Source organism: Martes martes (assembly GCF_963455335.1).
Source record: "Martes martes genome assembly, chromosome: 9".
Classification (NCBI taxonomy): domain Eukaryota; kingdom Metazoa; phylum Chordata; class Mammalia; order Carnivora; family Mustelidae; genus Martes; species Martes martes.
In genome coordinates, this window is record NC_137896.1 from 113,591,161 (window position 1) to 113,614,133 (window position 22,973).

Genomic DNA, 22,973 nt, shown 5'->3' on the forward strand with positions numbered 1-22,973 from the left:
AGATATATATATATATATATATATATATACACACACACACATATATAAAAATATAGATATTCACCACAGCAGAAATCTTAGGATGAGAATATTTTAAACATTAACTCATGTAATAATAATACATTCACTAGCTAAAAATAGTATGATGAAAAATAACCGTCTTCAGACAAAAATAACTTTATGAGAGTGGAAATGTATTACATTTTTGCAAAATACCTTAAAATCCGGCTTATCAAAGAGGATAGTTGTATTGTCTTACCTGTCTCCATATTCAGTGTGTTGCAGGATGTTGTTTTGGTAGAGCTTTACAAAAAAATCTGGCCTATCACAGATGAGTAGTTGGAAAAGGAGTATTTTAATAGTCTTACATATTCAAAAACCTTGGCAAGTGGTAATTTTTTTTGAAGATTATCTGTAAGTGGTGTCTGAATTTTTTTCTTTTTTTAAGGAGGCTCCACACAGTTAAAAGTCACTACAAGGCCTGAACTCACAACACTGAGATCAAGACCAGAGCTGAGACCAAGAGTTGGACACTTAAGTGACTGAACCATCCAGGCATCCCTGGTCTCTGAAACCTTACTGATGAACTTCTCAATCTCTATAACATTAATATTAATTGGATTTCCTGTACTTTTAAGGAATCTCTTATCCACTTGGAAAATACTAGTTGACCACCATATACATATGTTAACACACTCCATTATATATTTCAGAAAATGATATTCAGTAATACCAACATAGGCCACCAGAAAATGATATTCAGCAGTTTCAACACAGGCCATCAAAAAGTTATATACTGAGAAGTTATCAAGCTCACTGGATGATACAAGTTTTCTAAAATTCTAATTTTTTTTTCAAAGATTTTATTTATTTATTTGACAGACAGAGATCACAAGCAGGCAGAGAGGCAGGCCGAGAGAGAGGAGGAAACAGGCTCCCCACCGAGCAGAGAGCCCAACGTGGGGCTCCATCCCAGGACCCTGAGACCATTACCTGAGCCGAAGGCAGAGGCTTAACCCACTGAGCCACCCAGGTGCCCCTAAAATTCTAATTTTTACTTAAAAGCTCTTTTAATAGCAAGAAATACTATCAATTACATGGATACTGATAGGCTTTTTCTATTCATTTGTTAAAAAACACCTACCAAGCAATCAAGTATGAAAAAACTTTTTGCAGATCAGTCATTCTTGCAATAAAAATGGTGTTCCATAAAATAAGTAGCTAGTTCAGCTTGTAACTCAAACTGTGTAAGTGTGTTTTCTTAAAACAACCATGGTACTTCAGTATGCAGCAAAAGTGCCTCATGCCTATTTCCCATTTCATTACAGAATATGTTCAAGATGAGTATCAAACAGGTTCAAAACTTAATAAAATCAACAAGTTTTACTGCCTCATCAGGGACATTTTTAAGTGAAACTGGCATATTTTTCATTCCAAGGGCAGAGTAGTGAACATCACACTTTCGCACAATTAGTATAAATGTCAATGCAGTGAAAAAGGCAAATACTGTTCTATCACGAAGACAGTGGGCCCATGATTTCCCTGAAAGTATCTCAGAGACCCTGAATGGGTCTATGTACCACACTTTGAGACTCACTGGAACAGAGAGAGGAGACTAACAGAGGCAATGGTACTAGATTAGATGGCAAGGAAAGAGAGCCAGATCATATAAGATTTTATATGCTGCAACAGAGACTTTGGACTGCAGAGTAATGGAGACAGGAAAAGTATTTTAAGGAGAGAGGTAAAGTGATCAGGTTTGCATCCAAAAACAATGGCACTCAGTGCAATGTAGAGAATGTACTCAAGTGAGGCAAGAGCAATGCAGAAAGACCAGTTAGAACACTATTACTGTAGTCCAGATTCAAGACGACTGGCTTTCCTGTAATTATGTGATCACGGGAGGTAAGAGAATACGTTTGAAATATATGATGGTGTAAAAAAAGATAGGATCTGCCAACAGCCTCAATGTGGAGGCTGAGAAAGAGGTATCAAGGATGACACTCAGATTTCTGACTTGTGCCAGTGATGCCATTAACTGAGAAAAGGGACACCGTGCAAGGATTAATGGTGAGAAGTAAAATGACATTTGGATGGAGACTTACGTCATGATTTTTAAGTCGCTTCTTTATTGAGTGTGCTGCTCTTGTGTATTTTAACTCCTTGGCCTGACTTGAGCTTTATGGTCTTTTCCTTACACTCTCTCCATAATGAATTTCACTCTAACCTAAGGTATGCAGAAGGCATCTATATATCTAGTTCTAACCTCTCCTCTGAGTTCCACTCATAAATTGATGGTCACTTGGATAGAGAGATCAGCATAAAGGAGGCAGAGCCTAAATCATCAAACAGAGGAGGTAACGCATACCCACGATAAAATAAGCCATTAAAAAGTAAGTAACAGATCAGTAAGTAGACACCCTGATCTCATCCATTAAAAATGTTCATGAACACATGAAGCACACAAGTCTAAACTGCTAAACATCCTGTTAACAAAGGTAATCTAAAGATGGAAAGGTTGTAATTAAGGTACTTTACGTTTTATTTATATTTCTGTATTTGATTTTTCTGTTGCTTTTTTCACAATTCATAATTTACTTTTTTTAAAATTTTATTTATTTATTTGACAGAGAGAGAGATCACAAGTAGGAAGAGAGGCAGGTGGGGGGGTGGGGGAAGCAGGCTCCCTGCTGAGCAGAGAGCCCAATGTGGGGCTCGATCCCAGGACCCTGAGATCATAACCTGAACCAAAGACAAAGGCTTAACCCAGTGAGCTACCCAGGTGCCCCCATAATTTACTTTAAAGTGAAAGAAACTGAAGGGGTGCCTGGGTGGCTCAGTCGTTAAGTGTCCGCTTTCAACTCAGGTCATGATCCCAGGGTCCTGGGACTGAGCCCTGCATCAGGTTCCCTGCTCTGCTGGAAGCCTGCTTCTCCCTCTCCCTTTGCTTGTGTTCTCTCTCTGGCTGTCGCTCTCTCTCTCTCTCTGTCAAATAAATAAGAAAGAGAGAAAAAGAGAGAGAGAAAAGAAAAGAAAAGGAAGGAAGGAAGGAAGGAAGAAAAGTAGATGGGTTGGAGGGAGGGAAACGGAAAGGAAAGGAAGGGAGGGAGGGAGGGAGGGAGGGACAAACGAACTGAAATTAACTCTCCCAACTTACTTATATTTAATGTGATAATTATTTTATTATGTTTACCCAAAATCCTAACATTGTGGCTTATGGCAACACTTATAGTAAGTTCAGTAAGACGGAAGAAAATAATGGTCATTGTTTTCATTAACAAAACTAGATAAACACCAAATCATAGCACCTGAAAAGGTTATACATTCAATCTTAAAAGCATATTCTTTCAGAAATGTATACAAGAATACATGTAACACAGTACAGAGTTTAACCGAGTATGCTAGTAGATACAGAAAATTTTTTTCTTTCTCCATCTTATTATAATAAATATATACTCATTTTATTTTCTGAAATATGAAATAAAACATTCTTTGATTTTGTGGACATCAAAGGCACACCAAATAAAACAGAAAAGGCTACAATAAATAATCAACTGTTAATGTTTCTTAAGAACATTAAAGCTATACTGACATGCAATGAAACAGACAAAAAAAACAAGCAAAAAACAAGTTTGCAATCCTTCCAAAAATAACTTCATTTTTTTTTGAGGGAGAAATTATGAAATAAAGGCAAACAGTTTCATGACTCACAGATGTTAAGGTTAAGTTCTGAAGAATGTAGTTGTTAGAGACAGAACATAGTAACTACAACTTTTAAGTCAATGGTAGCTTAAACCACATATATAAAATTCAGAAATTCCTTTAAGAAAAGATGTTACTACCTGAAAGGACATCTGACAAATCAATTTCATCTGACTGGACACCAATGCTGCTGTTGTATACATTTTTACAAGAAGAACCGCTCATCTCCAAATCAAAAAGGACTGGATCAAATGGTGAGCTATATAATCCATATCTGAAAAATAAAATAATGTCCTAACAATTTTCCTGTCAGCCGTCTAATTAACAAATTACCTATTTACTTAGTTTTGAAAGCAGTTTGACATAGGGCAAAAGGAAACACTAACCAGATTTAAACCACTAAATTCAGTGAATCTCAGTTGTGTTCCCCCAGAAACCTATACTCTAAAAGATGTGGCCCAGAGGCTCAACAAATGTGACTCTAATAAACTGGTAGGTAATGAACCAAGACTGTATCTTCAACTGCAGATTGAAGCAAGGGAAAGACAACCAAACAACCTTCCCTCAACTCCACCATTAATTACACAGACTCAGTAGAAAATACAGTATTAGGACTAGTAGTAGTAGAAAATACAGCTTTGAGTAAAAATTTTTATCAAAATCAAGATTTCTCATCTAAAAATATTACAAAATCACCATGTTAAGTAAAAGAATACTTCCAACACTGAAGATCAGGCAAGAACTCAAATCTAACCTTCAGCTATTTATTACATTATGTTAAAGTTTTAGAAAAATCAACCAGCAGATGAAAAATACTGGTTAAGACCAATAAGTGATTTACATAACTCCAACCACAAAATTCAAACAACAGAGAAACAAATTATCTTTCTTTTTGCCTTTTAATTAATTTTTTCTCACCATAGCACATACCCTCCCCAATGTCCACCACCCAACCACCCCATCCCTTCCAACCCCCTCCCTTCCAGCAACCCTCAGTTTGTTTCCTGAGATTAAGAGTCTCTTACGGTTTGTCTCCCTCTCTGATTTCATCTGAGAAACAAATTATCTTAACTGCTTCTTCAATTAGCAAGAAATACCACTTTTAAGTACTTTAACATAATTAGCCCTCTGAATAACCATTTTCAGGATCTTCAAAACTGTTAAAAGGAATTATTTCAGAGAAAATGGAGGGAAAGGAAACCTTAGGCTAATATTTAGAAAAAGGAAATGCATAAATTTATTTTGCAAGCAAATACATAGAGTTCAGTGCAAAGCTGGTATCATAACATGAAAGGCCCACTGTTAGTCATTACGTATATGAAAATACCTTGTCTGAAGTAAAGCTTCCATTGGTGTTAGTCTGTCCTGTAACTGTTTGGACACAGCAGTAAGCAGAGATGCACAAGATGTACTGCACCCAGCCAAATCTTCATCTTTAACATAATTTAGTAAGACAAAATACCAATAGACAGAACCTGAAAACAACAAAAACAAATCAATGTTTTTTTTCCTCATTGCTCTCTAAGAGAACTTCAGATTACATATTTATCAGTAAGTCCCCTTACAAAGCAACTTATAAAGAATGGACCAATTCCTTGGAGGACACTAAGAGGACAGTGACAGAGAATTTGAAATATATATTTTTAAGGAGTATATAAGTCAACCTAGTCATTTAGGTTTTCAATAACTTGATATGACTCAGGGACAGAGATGTCAGGTCTTCCAAGCCATCCTTCCTGAAATACTGTTTGATTTATACTGAAATTTTCAAAAACAATGGATGGCTATGAGGTACAAATAACACACTGGCAAGTGAGCATAGTTATGCTCTACTGCCAGTCAGATACAAACCAACACGGTTAAAAGACGACCATCATGATGTATTTTAAGACTTTAATAAAATAGGAGATCTCAAAGTACTAAGCACACCCCAGAATTTAAACATCTTACCTCTAAAAATATTCTCAAAAAAACTATTTTAAATTCCAAGACTAGTAGAGTAAGCAATCGGGTCCAAAATATTCTACTCTATATAACACAGAGTTAATAGTTCCACCCAATTTATGTCCAAGGTAAATATAAACAGATTCTTTATCCAAATTAAGATATTGATAAAATAACCATTTATCAACTAACTTTGAGTAGGCTCTTTTTCTACAATACCATAAAGATCAAATCCTTGTGAAATATATAATCCTTGTTGAATAAAGTTCATTATTTATTAAACAAAAGACTGTAAGAAATGTCTACAGAAAGATAACATCAGTTAAGAAGGACAAATTAGTAGCTCTTTATAATAACAACAAAATAGTATTAAGAATATTTTTAATTATTTTTTAAATAGTCATTACTTCATATACGTCTATTTTAGGGGACTGCTTTGTAAAGTGCTACTTGATAACTACGTTCCTTCCTTTTATTTAATACCACATTCACTCTTGAATGCCATTTCTATAGTCTTCAGGTGCTGAAAAAACCTACTGGCCCCTTTTAGAGAGTTCAAGTTTGCCAAAGTGCCTACCAATCACACATAATACATGCATGGAGCATTCTACGTATGTCATCTCTCTGGCACTTGCTGGAATTTTAGCAAATGTGTGGTATCTGATCTATAGTCAGTCAGTGAACAACCAAACAACTCAATAATTTTAATGAAATATAAAAATATATAAGAGGACTTGCTATTTACTTAACTCTCCCACTTTTTTCAAGCAGTACTATTGAACAGAATATCTGCCCATCTGATAAATCACAATTTATTAACTCCTTAGAAAAAAAGGGAATAACCAAGGAAAAAAATACTTACTAAATAATGCTGAATATATTGTGAGATATTTCCTATGACTACTGCTATTTGTGATTAAACTAATTTCACATACCACCAGTTGCTGCTGCGGGTAAAAATGACATATTATCAAGTAAGGCCTTCAACAGAACACATCCAAATCCTGGTTGACATGGGTCACATTTGCCATTACTGAAAAAATTTTAAAAAAAAATATGTGAATATATCACTCAATATCTAACGTCAATCCTAAACATGGTGTAGTAGTAGCTAAGAAAACCCTTTAAAATGTATTCAAAGAGATTACAAGAAAAATTTGCCCTAAAGCTCCATATACACACAGAAAGATAACAGACTGATTATACTAAGGGTCTTTGTAATGGTTTTCTTAATCAAAAAGGGTTAATAAGCGCATATACACAATACTAATAATCAGTTTTTAAACATTTACTAGATGGTTTAAGTCTCAGGATCTAGAAAAAAGGTCTCCACAGTATTACAAATAAGCCTGGTATGACTGTCATGTAACAGGGAAGAAGGTCTTAGGAGAAGAATCCAAAGACAACCAGGGAAGATAAAAATAAAACTGAAGGAAGGGCTCCCTTTACCAAACTCCCCAAACTGTTACTAATGGGAAAAGAAGCCTATTTAGACTACTTTCATTAAGGGGTGCCTGGGTGGCTGTCAGTTAAGCATTCATCTCTTGATTTAGGCTCAGTTAATGATCTCAGGATGGTGAGATCAAGCCCTGCATCAGGCTCTACACTTAGCAGAGAGTCTGCTTTAGATTCTCTCTCTCCCTCTGTCCCTTCCCCCACTCATGCATGCTTCTAAATAAATAAATAAATAAATAAAATCTTTTTAAAATTCTGAAAAAAAAAAAAAGACTTATGCAATATGACATTTTCTCCTAAAAACCTTAAATTCTTTCTTAGAATCTCAATACCCTCATCAACTTTTGAAAATCCTCTTGTTATACATTCATTCAACAAGTAGCAAATTATACTACGGACACAGTCATCACCTGCTGAACTGCAAGTGCACCTTCAAACTGGACTTTCAACAACAACAACAAAAAAACACCAACCTAATGCACAAGGCTAGAAATCGGGCACACTTATGGGCTATGCTTCGTCCTGCCTCAAAGAAGCAGACACGCACGATGTCAGAAAGACATTTTCGTGTTTTTGAAAGCAGGCTCTCATTTCCCTCTTTGGAGCTGCAAAACAATAGCAGACACTCAGACTCATCTTGAACTTCTATTTATAATATCCAAAGGACAATCATTTGTGGTAAGTAAAATCTTAATTATTAACCTTCCAGGTCCATTCGAATGTACTCCAGCTAACCAACAAAGGGTATCCAACACAAGGCTCTGGGCATGCTCTGTGATTTGGCCATCATCTGCTTTTCTACAAAGAGTGTTAAGAAGCTTCTCATGAAATTCTGAAAACTGTAACATAGCACATCGTTGCACTCTAAAAAAAGAAAATATAAATACATTAACAACCAAACTAGAACAGTTAGACTAAAGCTATCACAACCTGGTTGGTCACATGTTTCATTGTGAATCATGACTATCACAATTAAAAATATCTTTTTTGAAAATTAAATACTACAATGGCATGTTAATCTCATAACCTTATGGTATTAAAAGATTTAAAAGAGCACATAAGCAAAACTTGGTTTAGACAAAGTTTTAAAAGAAATTAAGTTCGCAGCGCCTCGTTGGCTCAGTTAGTTAAGCGTCTGCCTTTGGCTCTGGTCACGATCCCAGGATCCTGGGATCGAGTCCTACATGGGCTCCCTGCTCAGCAGGGAGTCTGCTTCTCCTTCTGTCTCTCCCCCACCACCCCACAACGTGCACTCTCCCTCTGATAAATAAAATCTTAAAAAAAAAGAAATTAAGTTTAATAACATATTCTGACAAAGAGTGAATAAAACTTCAAATTATATTCCTTTCCTTATTCTACAAATACCATTATTTATATAAATACAATTTGTATGAATACAATATTCCTGGTATACTCCAAAGCACTGTACATATACCAGGTATAAAACAATCAAGTAGAAAGGTAATTCATACCTTCACTGAGATTACAAGTACTTTAAGTAAAATGAAAAGCAAACAAAAATTTTCAAGACTTAAAAAATTTCATGTGTGTATGTTTACTAGAATTCTTCCTTCATACATTTATTACTATAAGAATAGTAGGAGAAAGAAATGAGGTTACCTTTCCTTAGATACTGAAGTTTTCTTAAATCTTCGAATGGTGACTGAGACCTCTTGCAGTAAGTCACAGCCCCGGAGGTTCTCAGATTTGCGGGCACCACCTGCATTTTCATTCTTAACATTAGATGATTTTTCCTAAACATATAAAATCAAATAACTCAATGAACAAACAAATGAAACTAAAAAAGTATTTACTATTTAAAGTTCTTAAAAAAGAAAATAACTGAATTATGACTATCAAAACATATATATCAAATTAAAATGACAGCTTTTACCCTCATATTCAGTAAATGACCAACTTCCCCCAGACTATAATGGGGGAAAAAACAAAGTCACTGTTTTAAAGGCAATAACCCAATGACTAAAGATTAGAAAGCCAAAGTCCTGAGACCAAGTCCCAGCCACAGCACTTATAAGCAATATGAAATATGACCGTTCCCCAATCTCTAAGGTTCACTCACTTTCAGTATGAAAAATGGAGACAATAGTAGCACCTGCTCTGCCTACCTCAGAGTTATTTTGAGGATTAAATCAGATAAAGTACACAGAAGTCCTTGAGAAAAATTGGAAGACCTATACAAATATAAGATGATTGGTGTTACTGATATTGCTATTGTTGCTTATAATGATGATAGAGAAACAAAAATCTCCAGAGTTCAGGAAAATCCAAGATCAGACAATTATGCAGAGACTGCATGGTACACAGCTACTTGTAGAAAATCAACCCTGGAATTAGAATTTATCTCTAACATTATTCCCCAGCCTCCCTTCCTAAATCCTCCCAAATTTTACCAAAAAAAAAAAAAAAAAAAAAAAAAAAAAAAGTTGGTGAGTTACCAGTAAAAGACACAGACATAGACTCTAAAACGTAAATAAATATTATGGCCTAAAATAATTAAAAAGTGAAGTATCTGCTAACAATTACTCTCTCCTAAGTATACTTTATAAACATTTGCTTGAAGTTAATGCAAAATATATTCTTAATTACACTTTTAAAATCACTGGAAAGAAAAATTATGAACAAAACCAAGTGTCTACTGAAAAGTCAATGAAGGGTCATACTACTTCCAATTGTGTGTCAAATCTTATCCATAATGTTTGTAACAGCATTGTTGTGGTTCAAAATGACACAGCTTCATACCTTGCCTGCTGCGACTTTTGCCAAGAGTGAAGCAAGTGAATAACCCTTGTTACTCTGGTGTTTTAGGGATGGAAGTCTTACTACAGGGCGTATGCCACCATTACAAATCTCATCTGTTCCTCTTTCATTCACTGCCTTGACGTGGATTAAAAAGGAACGATATTTTCCTCCTGCCATACCTGAGGAGCAGCACAGAATGGGAAAAATAACTTAATCACCAAAAGACCAAATGGTTTTTCATCTTCGTAGAGCAAGTTAATTCCATAAGAAATTTTACGCTTGATTGGGATTTTCAAATTACACCGTTTGAGTATAATCATTGAATAACCTTCATATGTTGGCAGCAAAAGAACAAAAAGCACAGGAGTTGTACAAACACCGTAAGACAGAAAATTCTGACTATTAGTTACAAGCATTTGGCATATATTCCCCCAATGAAATTCTTCTTTTTTTTTTTTTTAAAGATTTTATTTATTTATTTGACAGACAGAGATCACAAGTAGGCAGAGAGGCAGGCAGAGAGAGAAGAGGAAGCAGGCTCCCTGCTGAGCAGAGAGCCCGATGCGGGGCTCGATCCCAAGACTCTGGGATCATGACCTGAGCTGAAGGCAGAGGCTTTAACCCACTGAGCCACCCAAGCGCCCTGAAATTATTCATTTTAATAACAGACATTTTGTGAACTACAGGAAAACATACACCAAAAAACTATCTTTAAGGCACTACCCGTAGCTAATAATGGTACCATCATGTGAATCCATCTAGTCTTTTTATGCATGCACACATATATTCACACACACGCGTACGTAAGCACTGTGATATTAACAGATGACAAAGCGCAGGCTATGGAGTCACTACCTGGGTTTGAATAATGGATCTGCCATTTATCAGCATGTGACAGATCAATCTCCTGTGGTTTGGTTCTTTCAAATGTAAAATGGGAGTAATAACAGGAACTACCTCCAAGACAACTAAAACACAACTGTGCCTGACTCAAAGACAGCACTCAATAAATATTGGTTATTACCACCAGTACATTTTATTTTCTTTTAACTAAAATACGATCATACCACACAATCCATAAGTAAAATATACTGTAAAAATACCCTCAAATTAACACACTTACCAGTAAACCATCAGCCTATTAGTACCTTGCAGGTATTAAATCTTTCTCTAATTCTAAACGCTACCTTTGTTGTTGCCCAGTGACTGGCCAGCCTACTGTGCTAGCATTACACTGTTATACTCTCCTTATTGCTGTATTATTTTTCTATGTTCTAGTACCTGACAAGACCCTCTCTCTCTGTTTTCTTTTTCCAAACATTTTTGATCCATATCATCCTTTCTGTCTAAAAATTTAGCCACCATTTCCTCTGGTTCCAAAGATTTTTGAAGAATTTGGTAAGAAAAAAAAATCATTCTTGGTAAATGCTAGAAAAATTAATACTTTTAAACTGAGTCTTTGGAAGTACATGCCATTTATTTGCACCCTCCATTTTGTCAAAGTCAACATTTTTATTTTCATATACAAATTTAAGTTTCACATTCTCATTCAACAAAAGTAACTTATACTTTCAGCAATATGAGAAATTTTATTTGTCTTGCTGACTGCTATACCCCAGTATATAGCATAACACACTAAAGGATCTCATAAACTTAATAAAAGAATGAGGTGTAGTCAAGAGAACACATTAAAACTTGTACATATGTCTGCAACTAAAGGTAAATATGTAAATGTGGACAACTCATATGAAGGGAATATATACAAATTAAAATAATTGTTATAAAGGTTTGAGGAAGAACTGCACATCCCACGCACCTCCAAAATAACTTCAATAATGGAACTAGGTGTTTCGTTTGTTGGCTTTTTAAATTTACCCTGGGATACAAAAGCTGCTATATAAAAGTCCTACTACTGCAATAGCAATCCTCTACATAATAGCCTATTATTTTATACACTAGTTATAATGTGTTTGTTAGACACTCTAATAATTACATTTGATATTATGAAAACTCTTCTATAAAAACCCTCTTAAGAGAAAATATTCTAACAATATACAACTAAAGACACAGGACTCTAATTTGATGGGAAAGCCAACCAACCATGCCAGAACATGTCAGCTGGTTCAAAAAAGCTCTGTGATTTCACATTAAGTTATCATATATTCACTTTTTTTATTGCCTTCTCAAAAAGCACTGAGACCTCCAAAACAGAGAAAGTAGTATGAGAAGTTTCACATAAAAATAGAGTCACTTCTGAGAGGAAATGAACTCAGCTACCAGGACACTGATGGAACTGCTAATGCAAATCCCAAACAAAATAAAATCTTAGTTTTCTGAGATCAATTTAAAACAAAAAAATCTATTTTTCTAATTGTGGTATTATTTATTCTGCTTTTGTAAAATGTTACTTTACCTTTAACAAGTTTGGGGCTTGTTAATGTCAACATCCCAGCATGCCCTGATAGATCAAGGCCACTAGCAAGCCATACTGGTCCACACAGAATGTCTTCTTTATGATCTTCTAAAAATGGACATAATCTAAGACCTAAAAAGAGAAAATACATATTTTCTTTTAAATTAGTTTATAATTTAAAGATATGAAATAAGCAAATATCCATCCCATACAACCACACAAAATACCATACTTAGAATGTATTCAAATAAGAATTCACTACCATACTAAGGAACTATAATCAAAGATCTGATATATTTTCAAGTATCTGATATATGTTGCTTTCCATTCCCATATTATTTACATTCACCTTGATCATCAAAAAATATAAAACCATGACATGATTTTAAATCCCAAGATATTAAAAAAAAAAAGAATGCGAGTATTAGCGCAGCTGTGTTCAGAAAGATGAGCTGAAAGTTAAAGCATATTGCCAAAGCAGAATTATAGGTTATTTTTTAATTGTGTTTTTAAAACCAAGTTTTTGCAAGCCATAAGGAAATCTCTGCCCAACATGATGCATTTGGATCACTACTCCTTTTACTGTCATGGACAACAGCTCTATAATTTAACTCACACTGTGATTCCTCTACATCCATGTGCTGCATTTCTTCATTCAAATCAATCAGGGACGGTTTCCCATTTTGTTCCACTTCAATGTTAAGAGCTGGAGACAAAGGAAAGGTGATCTGCCTATCTACTGCTGTTTCTAGAGGATAAAAATATTAGTAAACTTAATTTTGCTTAATATCAATAATTTATGTGCCTGAAATTCTAAAATTTTCTGTTAAATTGGGAACTACTGTGATTGTTATCACAGTTGCTACGAAATGGTTGTCAGAAGAAGAAAAAAAAATTAGATTCCTTTAATCATTTCATACATTCCTCTCTCTTAAATGGCACTAAATATTCACCTGAGAAATAATTTGCTGGCAACTAAACTGGAAGTTCTTACCCTAGACTGCAGAGTATAAGCACCTGCAAAATTTTTTAAATACCAATGTCTAAGCCCTAGGCCCAATTAAATCAGAATCTGCCATGATTCAAAGGAATGGACCACACACACAAACACACACATATACACAAACACATATATCTGTATTTTGAAAACAAAAATTTTTTCAGGTTTCACTGTTTCTATTCCCTGATATAAAGCAGCCATTTTACTCTGAAGTTATCCCCAGCCTTTTAAATTAAGCTCTTAAGGAGAAAACACTGATGAGTATGTCTAGTTCGCAACATACTAAATGTATACAATCTACTTAAATAACTCAGTATTATCAAATTCTGAACTTGTAAGAAAAGTAAATAAAGTTGGGTATATTTCTGGGTGTGTTTCTGTACTACATGAAAGGCTGGGTTTTACCAATGATTTTAAAAGAATATGTGACTTCCATTACCAAAGTTCCTTTCCCAATCAAGTCTCTGCTTAGGAGAACTTCTTAGGAAGAAAACGTGTATGTCTAGGAATGATGACAGTGAAACTAATTCAAAAAAGAACCAAATGAATTTCCTAAATAGCAAAATTAAATTACTCCAGTTTATGCAATTCTATACAATACTGAGCTACTGAAACCTCTAAAATACTCTAGAATTAACTCTTCTAAGTAAAACTACCAAAAGTAAAGCAAAGAAGTATAAGGGTGGAGGAGAAAGTGGATAGGAGGGGGGAGGCAAGGGAGGGACATGAGACCTAGACAGTCAAGTTGGAAAATTAGTTTTTTAAAGAAATCAATTGCAAAATCTTCAAATATAAATTTTGATTCATTCTTACCATTGACTTTCCCTAAGCCTGGAGCTTTATTTTTCAGCAGTGTCACTTGTATCTGTGGAATATTGGTGATGTTTGAGTTCAAAACAAATTTGAAGTCCACGTGTCCAACCATACAAGCTTTAGGTAGAACCAATTCAAATACATGTTCATCCCAGCTGTTGCTGTCAAATAAGGGGGAAAATGCTAAATACAGCAAAAGTCTTTCTTTGGCCAAAACCACATTATCCTTAATAACACTTTTCATACTCTGATTTGTAGCCTCCTACAAAATTCAATACTTCTCAATGGGATCAGCTCCCAAAAGAGAGGTTAAACGTAGGGCAATAACTGATCTTACCTTAGAAATCTATCTTAGAGGGCGCCTGGGTGGCACAGTGGGTTAAAGCCTCTGCCCTCGGCTCAGGTCATGATCCCAGGGTCCTGGGATCAAGCCCCACATCGGGCTCTCTGCTCAGCCAGGAGCCTACTTCCCCCCCACCTCTCTCTCTCTCTGCCTGCCTCTCTGCCTACTTGTGATCTCTGTCCGTCAAATAAATAAATAAATAATCTTTTAAAAAAAAAAAAAAAAAAAGGAAATCTATCTTGGGAACTGAACATTCCAATAAATGCTGTTCCTTATACTAGGGACTATTAGCATGATTATCTGCAGATTCCTGAGCCCTAGCCCAAATCTATGAGTGGGATCCCAGGAATCTGCATTTTAAAGTAAGAACTTCTTCTACTTCTTAAACATGTCTATTCTGATTTTAAATTCTACATAAAGGTTGAAAAATAAAAATCTCCAAACCATACTCCACTAGTTTCCAGACTCATTCAAATGTCTACCAGACAGGGTGCCTGGGTAGTCAGTCTCTGGGTGTCTGCCTTCAGCTCGGGTCATGATCCCAGGGTTCTGAGATCCAGTCCTGCATCAGGCTCCCTGCTCAGTGGGAAGCCTGCTTTCCCTCTCCCACTCCCGTGCTTGTGTTCCTGCTCTCGCCGTCTCTGTCAAATGAATAAATAAAATCTCTTTAAAAAATGTCTACCAGAGGGGCGCCTGGGTGGCTCAGTGGGTTAAAGCCTCTGCCTTCGGCTCTGATCGTGATCCCAGGGTCCTAGGATCGAGTCCCACGTCGGGCTCTCTGCTCAGCGGGGAGCCTGCTTCCCTCCCCCACCCGCCTGCCTCTCTGCCTGCTTGTGATCTCTGTCAAATGAATGAATAAAATCTTTTAAAAAAAAAAAATGTCTACCAGACATCTCCAGTTTATCATAAGCCAAACTTCTTAATTGCCCACTCTCATCTCAGTAAACAGAAACTCTTATTTTTTTCAGTCAGCTCAATCCAAAACCCTAGTCATCCTCAACTCTTCTCATGCCAGATGTTCAATACATCAGCATATACTATTCTACTCCAAATTACATCCAAAATCTGACCACTCTTTTCACTACCTCCAACAACTGATATCACTCCAAACTATCATCAACAAACTGTAACAGTATCCAAACTAGAACCCTCACTTCTATCACTGTCCTCCAACACACACAACCACTCATCATCTATTGTCATCACAGTAGTCCTACTGTAGCCTTCTAATATATAAATTATTCCTGTATCCAAAACCCTTTATTATTTCCCTAATCTTATACCACATAAAAACCTCACTATGGCCTCTAAAGACACTTGTCCTCTGGTGACCAGATACCTCTTTTGACCTGGCCTCCTCCCATTCTCCCCTAGCCTTACCCACTCTAGCAACACTGGTTTTCTTGCTCTTGCCAGAAATCATAAAACATCCTCCTCAGGGTCTTTGTACTTATTATTACCTCAGAATAATGTCTTCATGGAGGTCTTCCTGGCCCCTTACATAGAAAGTACCATACTGGGGCACCTGGGTGGCTCAGTCGGCTAAGCATCTGCTTTTGGCTCAGGTTGTGATCCCCAGGTCCTAGGATTGAGCCCCGTGTCAGGCTCCTTGCTCAGCGGGGAGTCTGCTTCTCCCTCTGTCCCTACCCATGCTCATGCTTGCTCTCTCTCTCTCTCTCTCAAATAAATAAATAAAATCTTAGAAGTATCATACACATTTTCTCCTTGTCTCACCCTTGCACACAGGTATATACCCACCAACTACTCTGACACCATATTGTTTTATCACATTTCATAACTTTTATGACTACGTGGCATACTAGAGATTGATTGGCTTACTGTCTTTCTATCCCCCAAAGAATGTAAATTCCAGTGACAGCGATATTACTAGTGCCTACAGGTGCCTGCACAAAACAACCATTTAAAGATCTGTAAAGGGGTGCCTGGTTGGCTCAGTCAGTTAAGTGTCTGCCTTCAGCTCAGATCATGATCCCAGGGTCCTGGGGTCGAACCCTGCATTTGGCTCCCTGCTCAGTGTGGAGCCAGCTTCTCTCTCCGCCCCTTCCCCTGCTTATGCTTTCTCTCTATCAAATAAATAAAATCTTTAAAAAAACAAACAAACAAACAAACAAACAAAAAAAACTAGAACGCCTGGGTGGCTCAGCAGTTAAGCGTCTACTTTCAGCTCAGGTCATGATCTCAGGGTTCTGGGATCAAGTCCCACATTTGGCTCCTCCCTCAGGAGGTCACCTGCTCCTCCCTCTGTCTGCCGCTCCCCCTGCTTGTACTCTCGCTCTCTATCAAATAAATAAATAAAATCTTAAAAAACAACAACAACAAAATAAGTATCTGTTAAATAGGGGGGGTGGGATAATTAGGGGATGGACATTAAGGAGGGCATGTGATGTGATAAGCACTGCTATCACAGAAGACTGATAAATCATTGAACTCTACCTCTGAAATTAATAACACTCTATATTAATTCAATTCAAATTTTAAAAATAAAAAATATAAATAAATAAATAAATAAATGTCTGTTAAATGAACCTGTGAGCTGAATGCCCAAACTAACTGCAATGGCAGGTTATTCTATTTTATCCTACAACTAAGAATATAGAAATCTCCAAAATTGAGATGACAAATGAACAGTTATTAATATGCAAAGTTAGGAGAAACAATACTATATCTAAGAATTCTACGTTGTTGGGGCGCCTGGGTGGCTCAGTGGGTTAAAGCCTCTGCCTTCAGCTCAGGTCATGATCGAGGTCCTGGGATCGAGCCCCGCATCGGGCTCTCTGCTCAGCAGGGAGCCTGCTTCTCCCCCCCGCCCCTGCCCCCAAACACTCTGCCTGCCTCTCTGCCTACTTGTGATCTCTGCCTGTCAAATAAATAAATAAAATCTTTAAAGAAAAAAAAAAAGAATTCTACGTTGTTTCTAACAAATACATAACATGGACTTAAAATCAAATACCTTGGAAGAATATCTTACCTGTCAGTCTGTAGTTTCCAAGTTCTAGTATGCTGAGCAGCATCTCCATGGTGTTGCTGATGCAAGTGTTGAGGATGCCTCCTTTGCTGCTGTTCTTGTTGAACTTCTACCCAGCATGGAGGAACAGTAGCTGAAAACCGTGGAGTTAAAGTCTCAAAGCGTGTTAGCTCCACTAGAGACGTCAAGATGTCAAGGGTGAATGGCTGGTCCACCAATAAATCAACTCCTTAATAACAGTGAATACAGAATTTGAAACAGGTTTTAAAAATTAGTTTTAATTCACGTTTTCTGTCTAGTCAATTATAATACTTGCCAAATATCCTGAGAGTTACTAATATGAGCTCAGATATCCATATACAAATAAAGTAACTAGCACTAACTACATAACGGGCATAATAAAAAGCCATCTTAAAATATTTTAAATTATAGAGAGGGTACCCCTTACTGGAGAAATCCCAACTCAACTTGTTAGAAGAGCCCTGGCTGGGCTCTAACCAGCCCTAAGTTAAAAAGAGAAATAAAAGTAGTGCTGAAATACAATCCAAATTTGTATCAAATCAGTAAGTAACTTTTAGACTTCATCATTTACAAAACAAAGTATTAAACATCATTAAGTATATAGCACCTGCCCTTTTTTACTTTATATAAAAAAAAATTTTTTAAGTCAAAGCTATACTGGGATGCCTGGGTGGCAGTTAAGCCACTGCCTGGCTCAGGTCATGAACCCAGGGTTCTGGGATCAAGTTCTGCATCAGGCTCCTTGCTTGGCAGGGAGCCTGCTTCTCTCTCCGCCTCTGCCTGCCACTCTGCTGGCCTGTGCACGAACTCTCGCTCTCTCTCTCTGACAAATAAATGAACAAATAAAATCTTTTAAAGTCAAAGCTATACTGATGGCAGATAAATACATACAGAACCAAAAGCTTCACCAGTACTTTTTCCTACTTTTGTGATAGTTAAGAATATTTTGTAGGCATACCAATATTAAAAGAGTAACAATCTACTTCAGAGAGATTAGTTTTCTCTTAAAACATGCTCACATCTATGAAATTTCTAACATTAGAAAAAGGCTGCTGTGCTTGTTCCAATAACAAAAATAAGTTTTTTAAAAAGATTAAAATATGAAATCTGATAGGTTAAGAATATTTTCAAAGAAAATTTATACCAAGTTATAGCAAATTAAAAGTATATTTCAAACCACATCCCTCTTCTCAAAGCTTAGAGCTTTTTAAATCAGACTGAAACTGTTAAATATTGTTTGTAAACATGAACTATATGTCAATATACCTTCTTTATATTATTTACTTCCTTACAATCTAATTCATCTTTTCTCAATAGTATTTATGGACTATATTTGAAAATTCTTGGGGCTCCTGGGTGGCTCAGTCGGTTAGCATCTGCCTTTGGCTCAGGTCGTGATCAAGGGGTCTTGGGATCAAGCCCAATGTCAGGCTCCCCATTTGGCAGGGAATCGGCTTCTCTCTCTCCCTGTGCTCCTCCCCTTGCTTGTGTTCTCTCTGTCTCTCTCTCTCAAATAAATAATTTTTAAAAATCTTAACAAATAAATTTCTTTTCCATTATAACAGCAACCTATAAAGTAAGAAACATCCAGTATATTAGCTTTTTAAACCAAACTGTATAGTTAATCAAGACAATCAAGTCTTGACTTATTGTAGCATGAGACATGAGTCAGTTTGTCTCAACCAGGGGGACAATCTTGCCTCCCAAGGGCTACCTGGAAGGAGGTAATTGTCTGTGCTACTGTAATCTAGTAGACAGAAGCCAGAGATACTGCTAATACAGCCCAGGACAGTCTGCCCACAACACAGAATTATCTAGCCCAAAATGGCAATAATGGTGCTGAGGCTGAAAAATCCTGGCATGTAAGATAGCACAGATTATACTGACAGTCACTCAAGTTAGCATGTATTATACTAGTAATCATTAAAAAGGTTTGCCTCTGGTGCAAAGAAAAATGATCAAATACCCACATATTAAGTGTCCATAAAAATCAAATACCAACTTTACATATTATTTCTATTTGGAACACATCTGAGTTCAAACATACTTTGCATTACAGATTTATTAACCTTTTTTTTTTAAAAGATTTTATTTATTTATTTGACAGACGGAGATCACAAGTAGGCAGAGAGGCAGCCAGAGAAAGAGGAAGGGAAGCAGGCTCCCCACTGAGCAGAGAGCCCGATGCGGGGCTCAATCCCAGGACCCTGGGATCATAACCTGAGCAGAAGGCAGAGGCTATAACCCATTGAGCCACCCAGGCGCCCCTGGATTTATTAACCTTTTAATTGCTAGATTTAGGTAATAAAATGAATTAAGGACTAAGTAAAACATAAGAGCACTGTGGAAGCACAAGAGGACTAACTATAGTCATAAAGCGCAGGGAAAGAGAGCTGAAGGTAACATGTAAAGAGCATGAAACAGAATTATACACTCAAGAAATCATGCAAAGTTTATTGTAACAAACACTGAGAAGAAAACTAGAGTTATTTCATAAAAGTCCAAGATTTAGGAGGAATAATATGTTAACTACTACTTCTTCTGAAAAAATAGTTCTGGAAGGCAGTATAGAACACAGAGAAGAGGCAAAAACAACATACAAAAACAAACCTAACTAACGATGCACAATGGGGCAATGAGGATCTGAATATACTACCCCAGGGAGAGAATATTTTTCCAGCTTTTCAATTCCAGTAGTAGTATTAGTAATATCAGCCACTGCACTGACCTTATATTTATTTATTTAGTCAATTACCCTCTTTTTCTCTTTTCAAAAGATTTTATTTATTTATTTGACAGAGAGACAGCGAGAGAGGGAACACAGGCAAGGGGTACTGAAAGAGGGAGAAGCAGGCCTCCCATCAAGCAGGGAACCCGATGTAGGGCTCGATCCCAGGGCCCTGGAACCACAACCTGACCCAAAAGCAAATGGCCAACGACTGAGCCACCCAGGCGCCCCTCAGTTACCCTATTTCATGGTTTTTTCCATAACTAGACTAAAAGTCCATTAATGGCCAAAATAATGTTTCACCTCTTAGGTAACATCACCAATATTGGCCAACCTACCATAGGTGAAAAAAACATTTTTTATTTTAACTGTTCACAACAATTTGCCTATAAAAACTGAAAGAATGTTTAAGACTATTTAAGAAAGACTCAGAAAGCTTTAAATATCACAAGAATTTCCACTATTAAGAGTTCATTTAAAAACTTAGTATCATACCTGAAATGCCAGGACTTGAAGGATTTGATAAAGGTTTGGAACCTTCTGAAGATGGTTCTATTCCTTTAGAAAGAGATCCATCCACTAGTATATCAGCTTCATCAATATCATCACAAGTTCCTCCAATTTGGAGAAAATGAAGCTCACCACCTACGGTGTAGTAAAATTTTATCAACATAGGTAGACGGCATATGGATAAACATACAAATGCATACTACTTAGTAAGTTAAGAAACTCATTTATTTTAATATCACTCAACAGGCAGATAAACAGGGCTGCCAAAGTGACATATCTTCCAGAATTTAGAAATTAAATGGACAAGGTATTACAAACTGAAAATTAAATTTAAAAAATGGCAAATACAGAAACATGTGAAAACAGTTATTTACCTAGTACTAACTATGTGTAAGACATTATTTTAAATGCTTAAATTAATTCATTTAGTCCTCACAAAAACCTCTGAGGTAAGGACTATTATTGTGGCCACTTTACAGATGAGGAAACTGATGCACTAGCTAAATATCTCAGCAATAATAAAAATGAACACAGATTCTTAATTTTTTGAAGCATTCACAATGAAATGAAATTAAACTGAAATTGTTTTTTTTTAATTTCTCACAGAAAAAAAATGAAAGCAAAGTTAGCAAATATTTAAGATAAAAATCAATGGATAAAAGAACATTCTAAAAAGAAGTATTTGGAGATTCACTTTCAACACGACAGAATAAGGAAGATGACAACTCCTCTTCCTGAAAAGCAACTATAAAGCCAGACAAAATGGTCATTCAACCAGGGTGGAGCAAGCAATGAAAACCAGCAGAAGGGATGCTACTGCCAGAGGGGGCTCAATGGATTTGGACAGCCATCAGCTGAAAGGGCTCAGAGGCAACAAAAATGAAGTACATCCTAAAGACATGACTCTGCCCTTAATACAAAGTTAAAAGAAGTGAAAGAAACATAAGGGGTTTGGTAAACTCTCCACATAATCCACAATGACCAGAAGTTGTACATATGTATTACAAAACCAGATGGGGCCCAAGCCATCCACACATTCCCAGTCAACTAAGCCTCATGCATATGCAGAAGAGTTGTAAGAGGGCATGACAGAAAATAAAAATAAAGCAAATAAAAGCCAGGACACACCTGAATACAGCCTTTCTGGTGAAGTTACTTGGGCATAATCACTTATCAAAATCTTTGGCTGAATATTAAGCTAAGTGGACACAGAGGCAACAAATAAGAAACAAGTTTAAAAATTAAAACCTTGGCGGGGGGGGGGGGGGGGGAGACAGAGAAATGACTGGAGACATCAGTGACTGCACACTGCAAAAGAAACAGATTTCACAGATATAGTCCTGAGGGGTTACCAAACAAACAAAGCAACAAGACTCTCCAAAGAGGGGAAATCAGAATTCAGAATTCTGCAATGTTATTTAAAATGTTCAGTATTAAATTAAAAATTGTAAGACATCTGAAGAAAGACTGACCCATGCTTAAGGAAAACAAAATCATTGAGCAATATTTCTGAGTTCCCAAGATTTAGGTTTGGCAGACAAGAACTTCAAAGAAGCTACTGTATTTTTATAGAATAAAAGGAAATCAGGTATGGAGAATTAAAAGAACAAATGGTGGAAATGACTCAACAAGTAAAAAATCTCAACCAAAAACCAAATTATTTTAAAGAAGAAAGGGAAATTCTGGAGTTGAAACATAAAATAGCTAAAACGAAAAGTTCATTATACAGGTTCAAAGTAGATTTGAGACGGCAGTAGAAGGAATCAGTAAAATAAAAATAGAGCATAAGAAATTAACCAATCTAAAGAAAAGATAAAGATCTTTTAAATGAAAAGCATTTCAGAGACCTATGGGACAGATCAAGTATAAGAGCATACATGTAATGGGAATTCCAGAAAAAGTGAGCAGAAAAGGCAAAGAAAAAAAAACTGATGAAATAATGGACAAGAACTTTCCAAATCTGAAGAAAAACATTACGCTGCAAATCCAATCAATTCAATAAACCTCAGGTAGGATATATACAATAAGATTCACAGGTACATATGCTATGTTTGAAAGTTAGTAAGAAAACCTCAAATGCAACAAGTTAAAAATGACTCATCAGATCTAATAACCATGATATAAATTAAGAGCGGACTTACCAGAAACAATGAGGCCAAAGGAAACTGAATGAGATGTGAAGAAACAGTCAACTAATAATTCTATACACAGTATTATTCTTCAAAAATGAAAAGTGAAATAGAAATGTTTCAGGATAAACAGCATCTTTTACTAGGAGATCTGCCTTGTAATAAGTAC

The 22,973-nt window shown here is 36.2% G+C and overlaps 1 protein-coding gene across 2 annotated transcripts in view; it reads right to left on the reverse strand.

The window, feature by feature from the left end:
* The window catches only part of BIRC6 (baculoviral IAP repeat containing 6), a 234,697-nt gene that overhangs the window by 145,909 nt on the left and 65,815 nt on the right, over positions 1-22,973 (reverse strand). For both annotated transcript variants that reach the window (XM_080814319.1, XM_080814318.1), the window contains exons 11-22: positions 20,661-20,810; positions 17,420-17,645; positions 14,088-14,248; positions 12,891-13,022; positions 12,275-12,406; positions 9,862-10,040; positions 8,722-8,855; positions 7,804-7,965; positions 7,575-7,706; positions 6,582-6,679; positions 5,030-5,177; positions 3,843-3,976 (exon numbers count right to left, since the gene is read on the reverse strand). In XM_080814319.1, coding sequence (XP_080670445.1) covers positions 3,843-3,976; positions 5,030-5,177; positions 6,582-6,679; positions 7,575-7,706; positions 7,804-7,965; positions 8,722-8,855; positions 9,862-10,040; positions 12,275-12,406; positions 12,891-13,022; positions 14,088-14,248; positions 17,420-17,645; positions 20,661-20,810 — 1,788 coding nt within the window. The remainder of the gene's footprint in view (positions 1-3,842; positions 3,977-5,029; positions 5,178-6,581; positions 6,680-7,574; positions 7,707-7,803; positions 7,966-8,721; positions 8,856-9,861; positions 10,041-12,274; positions 12,407-12,890; positions 13,023-14,087; positions 14,249-17,419; positions 17,646-20,660; positions 20,811-22,973) is intronic.